The following is a 14,648-nucleotide window of genomic DNA, read 5'->3' as shown; positions in this document are numbered from 1 at the left end:
AGAGAGAGAGAGAGAGAGAGGGAGAGAGAGAGAGAGAGCCTTACTATAGTGCTTATGCCCTAGACAGGTATTTTAACCCCTATGGGAGGGCCACCTACTAACTCGGGGTGGGGATTAGGTATGAGCGTCGGGGGTTGGGGGCCACTTTCGCATTCCACATGAGACCTACGGAAAGAACAGTGGTCTCTAGTGAAGATTTGCTGGCCGTCGGAGTGAGGAAACTCACTCCAAGAAGAGATTTGGGCTACGTTCTCTCCACCTAGCTTGTTGTTGCCCAGGTAGAGTGTCCATCAAGCTAGGTGGAGAGAATATTGGCCAAATCTCATCTTGGAGTGAGTTTCCTTACTCCGAAGGCCATCACATCTTCACAAGAGACCACTGTTCTGTTCGTACATCTCATGTTGAATGTGAAAGTCGCCCCAACCCCCTACACTAATACCTAATCCCCACCTCGAGTTACTAGGTGGGCCTCCCATAGGGATACAAATACCTGTCTAGGGAGTAGACATTATAGCAAGGTGCGCTCTCTCGCTCTCTCTCTCTCTCTCTCTCTCTCTCTCTCTCTTTGAAAATGAGGCCCATAGTGTGTTAAAGGACCTAGCCAGTTGTTAATTACCCAGCATGGCCCTTTTCAGAATGGCACCAGCCATCTGATAGTAGACCTTTGCCCCATAGGGCATGATTATTCTTTGGATAAAACAAGTATTTGCTAGAATATGTATTGGACAAGTATGGTCTTTTTATTTTATGCTTTTCCTCCCAGATGCAGCTCAGTTCAGAAAGAAATGGACCGTGCTATACAGGATTTTGAGAAGAAACTTCATCAGCTACACAAGAAGTATGATTTGGATATGAACTTTGTTAAGCAGGAACATGCTCTGTCAGCAGCTAAGGTATAGTATCTTCCAAACATACACATGGCAAGAACTAATTCTCGTTATCCAGAGAGATTGTACTGATACGGCATTATTTTTAGTTAGAGAGTCCTAAAGTAGCTTACACATTGAATCAGATTGATCTGTACTGGTTATGATGTATCACATCAGAATTTGTGACACTATTCTGAATATGGCTGCTACCAGGAATTCTGGGGAATAATGGAAGAGTAGCTTAAATAATTTAAAAAATTGTATTGTAGATAATTTTAACTGGCACATGGTGTATACACCTTGTAACTATTGAGAGGTACAGCTAACTGCCTTTTAATATAGTAATAAACATTTATATCAGGATTTTTATTTCAGCTTTCATGCTTTCAAGTTCGTAGATTTGTTAAAATAATTACGGGATATATGACTCAGATTTAGCACCAATGAAAATTTTTTGGACCAAAAATTGAGAAACTTGGTTTAAAGCAACAGTATATCCACTGCAAACCATTATCCACTGCAAACCATGCCATGTTTGAAAATACACATAACAGCTAGTAATACTTTGCATCGATTACACAGGTGTTCATAGCATATATTGGGCACACAGAATTAATTCAAATATGAAAATTATCATTGAATTACTATTCAATGGGTAGATGAATCATGAGTTGAGTCTTTGACAAGAGAGCACCTTGTGCTAGTTATGCTTCTTTTCCTGTTTGTTAAATAGTTTTACTCTTAATTTATTAGTATTTACATTGCTTAAACAACTTCTGCAATTTCCTTGAAATTTGATAGGAGATGTGTGCAAGATTACCTTAGATTATCTCTTATTCACTGAATCTGTTGTTATGTAAAAATTGATGCAATTCCTGTGAGGCACTTTGTAGAAAGGAGTCATTTTTAGGTCATTTGTGAGGGGTGGCCTGATCTAGGTATTTTCATGATGTGGCCAACTGCATGAATTCCAGTAATCACTCTGTTACAACTGTAAGATTTATCCTAAATATTCTAGCTATTGCTGAAGTACAAAAACTAGAACTGCTATATTCAGATTGAAATATAACAAAATGTATTTATTTATAAGCATTTAAAATTCTGCCATTACCAAGCTGGTCTCAAGGTGGATTTTAACCAAAATTATGGTTTAATTCCTGCTACACTTGTGGCTCAGGTTGCAATAAGCGTGGTGAAACATGAGAGAGAGGCATATTAAGGAAAGGCATACAGATTCTGATTAGTCAAGTGATATAAGGGAGTCTCTGTTACTGTCTTTATCACAGTTGTCATAAATTTTGAGTAGAGTTTAGGAAAAGGCCTAGCTGAATAGTTAAGCCTTGACTCTTTTCCTGAAGGTAAGGTAAGATGTCTCAAGGCGTAGAGATATTGGCTTCTCTGAGGAGAAGCAGGATGGCAGTTCTCACACATGGTTGACATCATTGGATGGAGCCCGGCATGGAAAACTTATTTCAAAGTTTCTAAAACTTTGACTGAGCGTGCGTTCATGCAGAAATCCCTTCAGCCTCTTCTTTTTCACAGAGCCTGTTGTCTTTTTGGCATATTTGTTTCAAATTCCATTTTTTCGTGATTCTTTTTTCACAGCCTTCTGCGGTTGACACAGGGTCCCCCTGGTTCTAACATTAGCGTCCTAGATAGGTTTTTTGATGTTTATCAGTAAGTTTACTTTTATTGTCTGTACCCCTGGGGCGGCAGTGCACTTGGAGCCTGCCAGCTATTGACAGCAGCCATCATAGATTTCGATCTCGCAACCCTTTTATTTCACAACAAACTGTCCACTTCGGTTTTTTAGCAGTACCCCCATGTGTATGAGCACCATGTCTCTCATGGATCCCATGATAAATGTGTCCTCTGCTTTGGAGCATCATACAACGTTGGGGGTTGCAGAAAGTGTGCCATGATGACCCCAAAGGGATGTAAGGTCTGGCTTAACAAGATGGAGCACCTCTTAGGGCCGGCAGAGACTGATCTATCAGCATTGGAGGCATCAGCATCAAGGGAGCTGCACTGATGGACACCGAGCCATGAGCATTGGTGGGGCATTCTATTCCATCAAGGTCGTTGGCTGAAACGGTCATCAGCTGAAAGGGATGCCAGATACCGACCATTGTCAGCTTCCTCCAAGTTGAGGACATTGGTTTCGTCAGCCTCAGCACCAGGTAAGGACCATTCTGAGCATTGAAGGAAGCCAAAGAAACATCAGCAGCAGTCCCCATCGATGCATGAGGATGCACCAGCTTCTGTTGTGATGCCCCTGAAGTGACCCCCACAGCGATGAGAGTCAGTACTCCATCAATGCCAGGGGTATGTTATGGACTTCATCAGTCCCGATGCCAGCCACCGATCCTCCTCTCGGTTCCAAAGAAGATCTGGTTACATTTCCTACATCCCAGCCTGTTTGGCATCTGCGATGATTGAGGATCTATTGGAAAGGCATGTGCAGCTGGCCGTCGAGAAGGTGATACACGCCCTCGGCATCGCAGCACCGATGGCACCGATACCGGCACTATTGCTCCTTGAGCCACTGCTGGAATCCCTGCATATGCTTATCAGCATGTTACCGACCCAGCCAGTGTTAGCTCCAGGGGTGGCATTGATGCCCTGCAGGGCACCACTGTCACCATCTGCTGATCTGGTTGTCATTGTGATTCCTTAGAGGAGGAAGCTCCTCCAAGCCTGAAGAAGACACCAAAGCTTGAGGCTGATGTCCGGTTCCACCAGTGCCTGCACTGCTGGGTGGAGGCCAAGCTCCTAGGGCTCCCATCCCTTGTTGATGACAGTGGGGATGAGGACACCTATGATCCCTGAAGGCATGACTCATCTGTGGTCTCTGGTGATGCTTCTGATGGTCTTCCCTCAGAATTATCTCCTCCAGAGGAGTGAAGGAAGTCCCTGCCAGAGGACCTCTCCTTTGTAGGGTTTGTACGGTTGATGGCGGAAGCCATTCTCTTGCAGTTAATGACTGCAGAGGATACCAGGCATAAAATGCTTGATGTCCTCCAATTCATGGAGCTTCCCAAGGAGATCATGGCAGTCCCAGTGCACGAGATCCTTGTGGAATTACTGTTAAGGTTGTGGGAACACCACCTCACAGTGCCTTCCATGAACAAGAAGGGGACATGGTATATCTCATTCGAAAGCCTCTCGGATTCAACAAGCATCAGCTACCCCACCAATCAGTGATCATCACATCTGCTCTCAAGAAGGCCAAGAGCTCTCAGACCCATTATTGGGCACCCTCAGGGAAGGATCACAGAATGATGGATGCTCTTGGGAGGAAGGTATTCAAGGGCACTATGCTTATTACCTGCATAGCTGCCTACCAGCTCTACATGAGCCAATATACGAGGGACATCTGAAAGCAGGAACAGCAAGACACACTCCGGTCACTGGTGTATAAAGGCCTGGAGTGTGTGAAACACGAGGTCTGCTTGATCTATGATGTTTTGAAGATGGCATTGAGATCTCTGCAGCAGGAATCTGCTCCTGCAGGCTCGCATGGCTGCAGGCCTCGGATCTCAGACCAGAGGTGCAGGAGTAACTCACTGATGTGCAGTGCATGGGAGAGAATCTCTTCAGAGATAAGGTCAAGGATGCAGTGGCCCAAATCTGAGACCACCAAGTGACCCTTCAACAGCACTCCATCAGCATTCCGTACCCGCCCTTCTCATTCAGGGGGGTCAGCGAGGTCAGGGCCAAGGAAGTTCTTCTTCTGTCTGAAGAGATACCATCCTCCATCCCCTCAATCCCATCAGTCTCATCAAAGCTCTTGTGCTGTTCCAGGCAACAAAGAGCCTCAAAGCGCCAGCAAACATCTCAGTCAACTACAGGGATGGAGTTTTAATTGGATCGTAAGAACATAAGATATGCCATACTAGGTCAGACCAAGGGTCTATCAAGCCCAGTATCCTGTTTTTAACAGGGGCCAATCCAAGTCACATTAAATAGATCACAAGCTACTAATTCTGGCAACTAGCAGTGACTGTTCCCTATTGATTAATAGCAGTTTATGGACTTTTTCTCCAGGAACTTATCCAAACCTTTTTTAAACCCACCTACACTAACTATCCTAAACACATCCTCTGGCAATGAATTCCAGAGCTTAATTGTGCATAGACCTAAAAAAAAGATTTTCTCCAATTTGTTTTAAACATGACCCCTAGTCCTTGTATTATCTGAAACAATAAATAACCGATTTACATTTGCCCGTTCAAGTCCTTTCATGATTTTGTAGACCTCTATCATATCCTGCCTCAGTCATCTCTTCTTCAAACTGAAGATCCCTAACTTCTTTAGCCTTTCTTCATAGGGGAGCCGTTCCATTCCCTTTATCATTTTGGTTGCCCTTCTCGTAGGGAGCATAGCCCAGTTTGCCCATACCTGGGGCGATCGATTTGCTGTTTGGGGGAAGGTTGAAGTTATTTGCGAACTGATGGCCCAGCATAACCTCAGACCATTGGGTTCTTTCCATCGTCTGCCAAGGGTACCGATTGAACTTATTGGATTCCCTGCCAAATTGCCCCCCGAGCCTGTTTTGGGGCCTGGTAATGCATCAGGAGGTACTAGTAGTAAAGCTGTTATTCCTCTTAACAGCCAGATTGTTCGAACCCATTTCACCAGGGCAAAGAGGGTGAGGATTTTAATCCCAGTACTTCCTGATACCAAAGAAAACAGGGGTACTCAAAAAGGAAAAGTTCAAGATGGTTTCGTTGAGCAACTTGATCATTTCTTGCAAAAAGGGGACCAGCTATGCTCCCTGGATCTGAAAGACATGTACACACAAATTGAGATCTTCCCAAAGTATCTCTGATTCGTTGTGGGAAAACAGCACTTCCAATATTGTGTTCTGCCGTTTGGGCTGGGAATTCACTTTGCCCATATGTGTATGATTGGCTGGTCAAGAGCACCTCTCGGGTGGGGGCTGACAAGTCCATGAGCTCTATCATATGGATGTTGGAGACAGTAGGGTTTATCATCGACTACCCCAAGTCCATCTCTGCCCATTACCTCAGTTGGACTTTATTGTAGCTCTGTAGACATGGCTCCGGCAAAGGCCTGCCTGTCTCAACAAAGGGCCATCAACCTGATGACCATCATGGCAGGGATTCAAAAGAGCCAGCAGGTGTCAGCTTGGCACATGCTGAGGCTGTTAGGCCATATGGCCACAACAGTTCATGTTACTCCCTTGACACGAGTACCCATGCGAAAGGCCCAATGGACCTTGAGGTTGCAGTGGCATCAGGACACGCAGAACCTCTAGGATTGCATCCGAGTCACCTCGTCCCTCTGGGACTCTTTGTCCTGGTGGTGAGTAATTTCAGATCTGGAATGGGGGATCTTCTTTCAAAGTCCTCCTACCCAAATTATCCTCACCACAGATGTGTCCACCCTGGGTTGGGGAACTCATTTAGATGGGCTTAGCACTTGGGAGTCTATGGTCCGCCCAGGAAAATTTTTATCAAATCAGTTTCCTGGAGCTCTGGATGATCAGGTATGCACTATGGGCTTTCAGAGATTGGCTGCTAGCAAAATTGACCTGATCCAAACTGACAACCAAGTATCAGTATGGTATGTCAACAAGCAGAGAGGTACAGGCTCATAACCCCCTGTGCCAGGAAGCAGTCTAGATCTGGTCATGGGCCCTATCCCATGGGATGGTACTCAGGGCTATGTATTTGGCTGGAATGGAGAACATAATAGCAGACAGACTGAGTTGCGCCTTAAGACCCTGTGAATGGTCTCTGGGCTATGGAGTTGCGAATCAGATCTTCCATCTCTGGAGAAGCCTTGATGTGGATCGTTTCTCAGTGCCTTGGAACAGGAAGGTTCTTCATTTCTGCTCCCTATACAGGTCACATGGCAAACCAGCCTCAAATGCCCTAGCTGGGCATTGGAGCGAGGGTCTCCTGTACGCATATCCTCCAGCTCCACTGTTAATGAAGACTCTGTCAAAACCTTGCGAGGACAAAGGGGCCATGATCTTTATAGCCCTCCATTGGCTGAGATAGGTCTGGTTTTCACTTCTCAGGGAGATGTCCATCTGGAAACTAATCAGACTGGAGATTTCCCCAAATCTCATCACAAGGAATCAAGGGAGGTTGCAACATCCCAAACGTCAGGCCCTGTTGCTCACAGCCTGGATGTTGAGAGGTCAATATTGCAACCGCTTGATCTCTAGGAAGATATGTCTTGGGTCCTGGTGGCTTCCAGAAAGCCTTCCACTAGAAAGTCCTATAGACTGGAGGAGGTTTTCCATGTGGTGTGAGCAGAAAGCCCTCGATCCATTTTCTTGCTCCCCACAAAAACTTCTTGATTACCTTCTACACCTATTGGAGGCTGGTTTGAAGACCAACTTATTTAGAGTTCATCTACGTGCAGTTGGCACATACCACCATGGTGTAGATGGTACGCCCATCACTGAACAGCCTATAATTGTACACTTCATGTGGGTTCTGCTTCAGTTGAAGCCTCCACTGTATCTTGGGACCTCAATGTGGTGTTAGCTCAGCTGATGAAGGCTCTCTTTGAGCCACTGTGCTCCTGTGACTTGAAGTTCCTGTCCTGGAAGGTTGTATATTTGATGGCAGTCACTTCAGCATGCAGGGTCAGGGAGCTCCAGGCCTTAGTGACTTATCCACCTTACATTAAGTTTTTCCTTGATAGCTTGGTCTTATTTACGCATTTTAAGTTTCTGTTTAAGGTGGTGTCAGACTTCCATCTAAACCAGTCCATCATCCTGTGAACATTCTTTTCCAGGCCCCATTCGCACCAAGGTGAACAAGCCTTGCATAGTTTGGACTGCAAGAGAGCCTTAGCCTTCTATCTAAAGTTGACAGAAGCCCATAGACAATCCACTCAACTTTTTTTTCTTTTGATAGGAATAAGTTTAATATTGCTGTTGCCAAGCAGATGATGTCCAGTTGTCTAGCAGATTGCATCTCCCTTTGTTATGCCCAGGCGGGATTGCATCTTGGGGGCCATGTCAAGGCTCACTCTTGTCAGAGCCATGGGAGCATTGGTGGCCCATGGAGGAGATCTGCAGAACTGCATTATTATTTGGATAGGGATGACTGATGTGACAGCAGGTTTGGCCAATCTGTCCTTCGAAACTTGTTTGAGGTGTGTAACCCAACTCTGTTCCTGCCTAGGGCCCATTTTTTATAGTTAGGCTGCCTCGCCCCCCGTTATCAACAAAACTAGTTGTTGTGCCTGTTAGTACTTATTTTGGTGTTTTGTTGGTCCCTTTTTATGTTGCGGGGGGGGGGGCAGCCTGTAGCTAGGGATTCAATCATGTGTGAGTACTGCCATCCTGCTTGTCCTCGGAGAAAGTAGAGTTGCTTACCTGTAACAGGTGTTCTCTGAGTGTTGCGCCCATCGGTCGCAGACAGCTGCGCCCTCTATTACTCACCTTTTTTGTACCTGACTCAGTTCATTTTGGAAAGATGGCTGCCTCTGCTTCTACTCACCATACCCTCCGGCGTCCCCGGTCTGGCATGGGCGATTGTGTTCGTCATTTTTCTCCAGGAGTCACCTAGGGCACACGCGCCTGCGCAGCCCCATCCTTTACGTGCGTCATGGCGGAAACCTTAGAGGTGTCCCCACCGCATAACATCACTAGCTCTGGGATTTAATCTCCGCTCACAATTCCTTTTATGAGTTAGCAAGGAATCCTCCATGCTGATCTCTCCATGTTACCAGACGCTCCCGCTCTGTGTACTCTCGCTCCAGGACGACTTAGGTACCCACTCCACGGGGGCCTTGCCTCGCTCCTCCTTACCCTCCGGGATTACCTCCTACCAACTAGGATGCCTAAGGTACCCACTCCTCGGGGGCCTTGCCGTGCTCCTACCTTCCCTTCGGGGTTGCCTACTCATTACCAGGATGCCTATGGTACCCGCTCCTCGGGGGCCTTGTTTGTCTAGGACCTCTGCTCCTCGGGGGTTCCCTTCTACTACTCTACCAGCATCAGAGTGAGTACTGCCACTCCAGTTCTGTCTTTGCATTGTCTCACCTCTCTCTTCATATATCCTCGGCCTTCCCTGCACCGCGGATTACTACCGGATCTATTGGCTTCTCCATCTGAGCTTGGGTTCTCGGCCTACCCTGCTTCGCGGACCACTACCGGACCCATCTCCCTCTTGGGACCTGGTGAGACTGTGGAACTGCTGTTTCCACCCTGCAACCTACAGACGGAACATTGCCATCTGGTACCTCATCTCCTGGCTGGAATCATCACCCGATCCCCAGGTCACCATCTATATTGCAGTACAATAAAGCTAATTCTCTGCGTCTATCTCTGCCTTGAGCAAGTCTATCACTGCAAGTCCCCACAGGGCAGGGCCATCTCTTACAGCAACCAAGGGCCCACGCTTCAATGTCCAAAACACAACACTGAGGACAGCAGGATGTTAGTCCTCATGAAACCTGCTTGCCATCCTGCGGAGTTGGGTTTCCACTATGTGGGTTTCTTCTCCTTTATTATTTTATTCTCTTGAATCCTATATTATAAGGCTAAAGCACACATGGTATAATGCATGCTGCTTAGTGAGGTAGTCAAAGATAGGTTTTCTCTGCTGGGCTCCATCCGATGATGACACCCATGTGTAAGGACTGACATCCTGCTGTCCTTGGAGGACACCTGTTACAGGTAAGCAACTCTGCTATCTTGTTCCATTATTTTGTGTTGTAGCAGCTAAATATGCGAATTTTGGTGCAAGTTAATCTGACAGAAACCAGAGGGAGGGAGGAAAGTAAATTCATCCAAATTGAAGTAATATTGGAAATTCAAGAAACAGAAGGGATTTTTAAGGCTGTAACTTAATCACACATACTAAGAAAATCTTTTAGTTAAGGAAATAATTTTTCTAGATAGCAGGACCCGCACCTTACAGCTCCAGCTATGCTTTTATGTCTGATGTTTATTTCATTAGTATTTATAGGCTTTATGTGATGGGAAAGAATATTCATCTGGAGAGGGGAAGTGGCCTAATGGTTAGGTCTGCAGAATGAGAACCAGAGATGCCAATGTTCAGATTTCACTGAGCTGATGCTCCCTGTGACCTTGGGAAAGTCACTTCTCTCTCCATTGCCTCAGTTACAAACTAAGGGCCCTGTATACTTAGCATTTTCCCATAGACAAAAAAATGGGGGAAAATCTTTAGTAGATTGTAAGCCCTCTGGGGAAGGGAAAATATCTTCAAGTACTTGCATGCAACTCACCTTTAGATTCCAAAGATAAGGCATGAGCTAAATTCCAGATGAATGAATGAATACATAAATAAAATAAATACTTTTCTACTTGTCTATTTAAATGTCTCTTGACTTCTAGTTTTCTTTTCCTTTCTTTGTTAAATCAGCTAAATAAGGTTCTCCATTGACTATATCATATTGCATGGAGATTGCATGACTTTAGTTAATAGAAACACTGGAGACTTTTCTGTTTATGAATGAAATAGTAACAAACCACAGCTGTATCAGTGTTAACAGCATAATGCTACTTGTTGTTTATATAGTTCCATCAATATACACAACATATAAGATGCAAGTAATAAATATCTAACAGCCCATCAATGAGAGAGGGGACAGCTAAAGCTGAGGAGAAGTGTGCAAACAGCCGAAAAAGACAAAAGGTGACATCTGCAGAAATAGACAAAACATGTCAGAAGTCAGGATTTTGCCAGGAGGTTGAACACAGAAAAGCATTTAAAAGCAAAAACCTTTTTTAATCCTGACTTTGAAGTCACCAAGTTAATATTCCATTGTTTGCACTTTTGTTTCTTGAGCTGGATTGCCTGGTGTGCCCATAAAGATGGAGATTCTCGTCAGCATAGGGGAACATGAAATCCTGAGGCTGTTTTATACATGTTGAAATAGAATTATAAGATATTTTGTGCTGTTTATTGTGGCAGTGGAAGAAATGTCACAGTATGGGTGAAAGAAGTGGATAAAACATTTAGGATCTGTCTCAAGTTCTATCTTTCTGCTACTCTGATCACGTTATCATGTTTCTTTTAATTAAGATTTGGGAAAGAGAGAGAGAATTTCTTTTTCTCCAAAGCCCCGTACTGTTGAAATAATGCAAACCTCCTCCTTTTCGTTATTCATTCCCTTCAGGCATCTGATGTGATTGAAGAACTTGAACAGTGTGTCGCCCAATTAAAACAGCAGTTACAAGAAGCAGAACATCAAAGGCAGCAACAGCTGAGGGTGAGGCCTGAATTCCTCTCCCAAGGAAAGTTTCCCATGATTTATGTGAATGCAAAGCCTGGCTCACATACAGTAAAGTACACTTTCATTTTATTGGGAAAGGATCTGCTAAGAAGGGCCTGGTTTCCTGAGGGGTTTTGTCCAGCTTAGCAAACAGTCCCTAAAACTGCTGAAATGGTTGCAATGGCCTAATTTAAGCTCTCTGTAAAAGTTTTGTGTCCCAAACCACTACAAAATAATTGTGCCAATATGCCAGGCAGAGCAGATTGTTTGTAAAGTCAAAGGTAAACCTGTTCTCCTTCCGAGAGATGTAATTTACCAAGCAGTAACAATGAACCAAGTTGTCTTAGTGCTGTTTTTGCAAAGGAGCTTCCATGACTTTATAGCTTTTTGAATTTAAAAGGAGGATCACTAGGTCCGGCATGACTACTCAAGGCAGTTCTGGGCACTATCATGCAGAAGATCTAAGTTTGGTTCCCAAGCTCAACACCTGCTGTTTGGACCAGCAGGGGATGGAGTTGTTGTGGAGGGAGGAGGGAGGGAGTCCCAGCTGTCATGCGACAGTGACATCTACTGTCCAGACTCAAGGTGCACATCTTGAGTTTGAAGCCTCCTTGTTTTGGCTGGGCTTAGATAGAAAGAGGTGAAGGATAAAAATGTAGGGCAAAGCCCCTGGTATTTATTTTATTTATTTATTTGTTCAGTTTTATATACCGTCTTTCGGTGCAGCCATCATAACGGTTTACAAAAATCAAACAGACAACATACAATTAAACATATTTGCATAAATTAACAGTGGGAGAGATGAAGGGAAGGGGGTGAGGTTGGTGGTGAAAAAGGGAGGACAAGGAAATAAAGGGAAAAGGAGGATGGTAATAGTCTTGGTATGTATTCATCTTTGGGATGGACCTCTAGCGTTGTTAATTATAAGTTCATATTGCTGCTACAATGGTTGATGCAAATAAAGACTCATCCCTGCATCCATACTCCCCACCAAAAAAATAGAAACTGGTTCTAATAGAGCCAAAAGGTCAAAGAAGCTAGAGAAAGCTGTTGGTCCAAAAGGAAGAAGTGGTTATCTCTGAATCTGAAAATAAATCTCTCTAATCTACCTAAATTCCTTAGATCAAAACTCCCTTTCCTGTTTGCCTACTTTTCTGAAGCCAGTGATTTCCAGAATTCCAGAGAATAATAGACCCATTATGAGGGTAGTTTTTAAAGCCATTTCCATGGGTAAATTCGTGTTTTATCTGCATAAATGGGCTCTTAGAAAACTGTCTTCCCTGTTTGCATATACAAATGTGCGCAGAGGGCAGGGGTGACCAACTTTGATCCTCAAGAGCCACAGACATGCCTGATTTTTAGGATATCCATAGTTAATATGCATGGGATACATTTACATACAATGGAGGCATTTCATACAAAGGTATCCCTTGCATATTCATTGTGGATATCCTTAAAATCAGACCTATTTGTGGCACTTGAGGTCTGGAATTGGCCACCCTTAGTGTAGGGCTTATATCTGTGTACTTTTACCTGCAGTGACCAGAAGCATTTCCAAGGGCAGGGTTGGATAGGGGTTTGCATTTGCATGCATTCTTTTACTCGAAAACACTACTCGCACAAATTAGCAGGTGTAAGCGTGTGCGGGTAGTTTTTCTGGCATAATTTTCAAAGGGAAAGTATGCACGTACTTTCCCTTTGAGAAACTGGTTTAAAGTTTCTGGGAAACTGGCTTTACATCTATGTAGTGTGTTAAAAATGTACCCCCATCTGCTGTGCAATATACCAGAAGTACTAACTGTAGTAACATTTACACACACACACACACACACATACACAAACATCTCACATCCTGGATTTGATTGCTGTATATTTTGTTTGCTGTTACAAATGATAACACAGATACTACAGGCAAGTTCAAGTTCCAATGTGCGCCGTAATTTATTACATTTACCAGAATGGTCATCAGAAGGATTGCAAGGGAATAAATTGAGGACTTTTTACAGAATCACAGTTTAACAGTTATTTTTGTAAATGATGCATTATGACTGTCCCTACTTTTGAAGTATGTATATTGCAGAGTATATGCAATAAAACTTGCATGCAGCAGAGTAACTATGGTGTCTCAGAAATATAGCATGGCATTATGCCCAGATGCCATTTACCTCTGGAGCAGATAAGTATAATAAAATATATATATAATTGGCAACAAAAGAGAAAGCTGTTATGTGAAAGAAACCACAGCAACTAGTATAAAACCACAAGATGAAACGTGCATATTCATGGACCAGAACAATGGCAGCACTGCTCACGGGCAAAGTAAGAGATCAGGATTCAATTCCCAAACCCAGCTTCTGCCTCTCAGGGTGGCTGGGACTTCAGAGGCAGTGATCACAGCCTTAAAGAGGGAGGGAATCCCAGCTATTGCTCAGTGGTGACACAAAGTGGTTGGATTCAGGGTGAGCACTCACTGGATTCCAGAGGGCCTTGCGGTTTATTTCTCCTGGTTGAATGATTGTTGTTGCGATGACTGGATTAGGTAGTCAGGTGGGAACTAACAATGAGGTAGGGGAAGGGGGTGAAGAAGAGATGGGGTTAGTTGCAATACTGAACCAGAAGCCAAAGGAGCAGAAGGAAACTGTCAGGCCAAAAATATAATTATGAGTTTGGAAAAGGAGATCCCATAAATAATAATTTCAGGAAATGAGATCATCTCAGTTTGTCTTTTGTTTTTTCATAAATTTTTTCTTCACTTTTACAAATTGTCAAAGATATTTGGGATTCTTCTAGGACAAGCAGAATGGTAGTCCTCACAAATGGGTGACATAATCAGATGGAGCTCGGCACGGAAAACTTTTGTCAGAGTTTCTAGAAGCTTTGACTGGCACACTGAGCATGCCCAGCATGCCACTATCTACGCGTACACGTGAAGTCCCCCTTTAGTTTCTTTTTTTCCAAGGTGCAGTTGCCTCGTGCTGCTTGGAGCTTTACTTTGTTCTCTTTTTCCAGCTTTTCAGCAAATTTTCTCCCACTCTTCATGGGTCCCCCTTCCTCCGGACAGTATCTCTTTGGTGCGGTAGATTATTTTTTACCATTCAACCTTTTTTGCGGTCGATTTCCGGCGGCTTGCTTCTCTATGAACATTGACCACTTGCTGGCTTGTTTTCATTGTGTCCGTTTTCGCCCATGCTCCTACTGCCTGCGGACCATGTCCATCATGGATTCGCATGAGGTTTGCATCCTCTGCCTGGGTGCATCGCATGACGTCCGAAGTTGCCAGCTGTGTGATCAGATGACCCCTCCAAGGGTCATCATGCTCGCCTCGACAAAATGGAGAAACTTTTTAGCCCCAAAAAGTCCACTCACCGGCTTCGGAGTCCACAACGCCCAGGGTAGGGGGTAACCGCTAGATTCGCTGTCCCTCACTACACCCCCAGCTGTCTGTGCTCTCTCAGAGATCGGGTTCCTCTGCTTCCTCGGTGCTGGGGAAGGACTGGACTGAGTAATGTGGGAAACCCCGAAAGTATCGCCACCAGTCGCCATCGGTGC

The 14,648-nt window shown here is 44.5% G+C and overlaps 1 protein-coding gene across 6 annotated transcripts in view; it reads left to right on the top strand.

Moving 5' to 3' along the window:
* CEP112 (centrosomal protein 112) overlaps positions 1-14,648 on the top strand; it is a 1,022,051-nt gene that overhangs the window by 298,546 nt on the left and 708,857 nt on the right. For all 6 annotated transcript variants that reach the window (XM_029599329.1, XM_029599330.1, XM_029599331.1 and 3 more), the window contains 2 exons: positions 764-893; positions 11,004-11,096. In XM_029599329.1, the coding sequence (XP_029455189.1) occupies positions 764-893; positions 11,004-11,096 (223 nt within the window). The remainder of the gene's footprint in view (positions 1-763; positions 894-11,003; positions 11,097-14,648) is intronic.

This window comes from Rhinatrema bivittatum, chromosome 4 (genome assembly GCF_901001135.1).
Source record: "Rhinatrema bivittatum chromosome 4, aRhiBiv1.1, whole genome shotgun sequence".
Taxonomy (NCBI): Eukaryota; Metazoa; Chordata; class Amphibia; order Gymnophiona; family Rhinatrematidae; genus Rhinatrema; species Rhinatrema bivittatum.
This window is presented reverse-complemented; position numbering and strand designations above follow the sequence as displayed.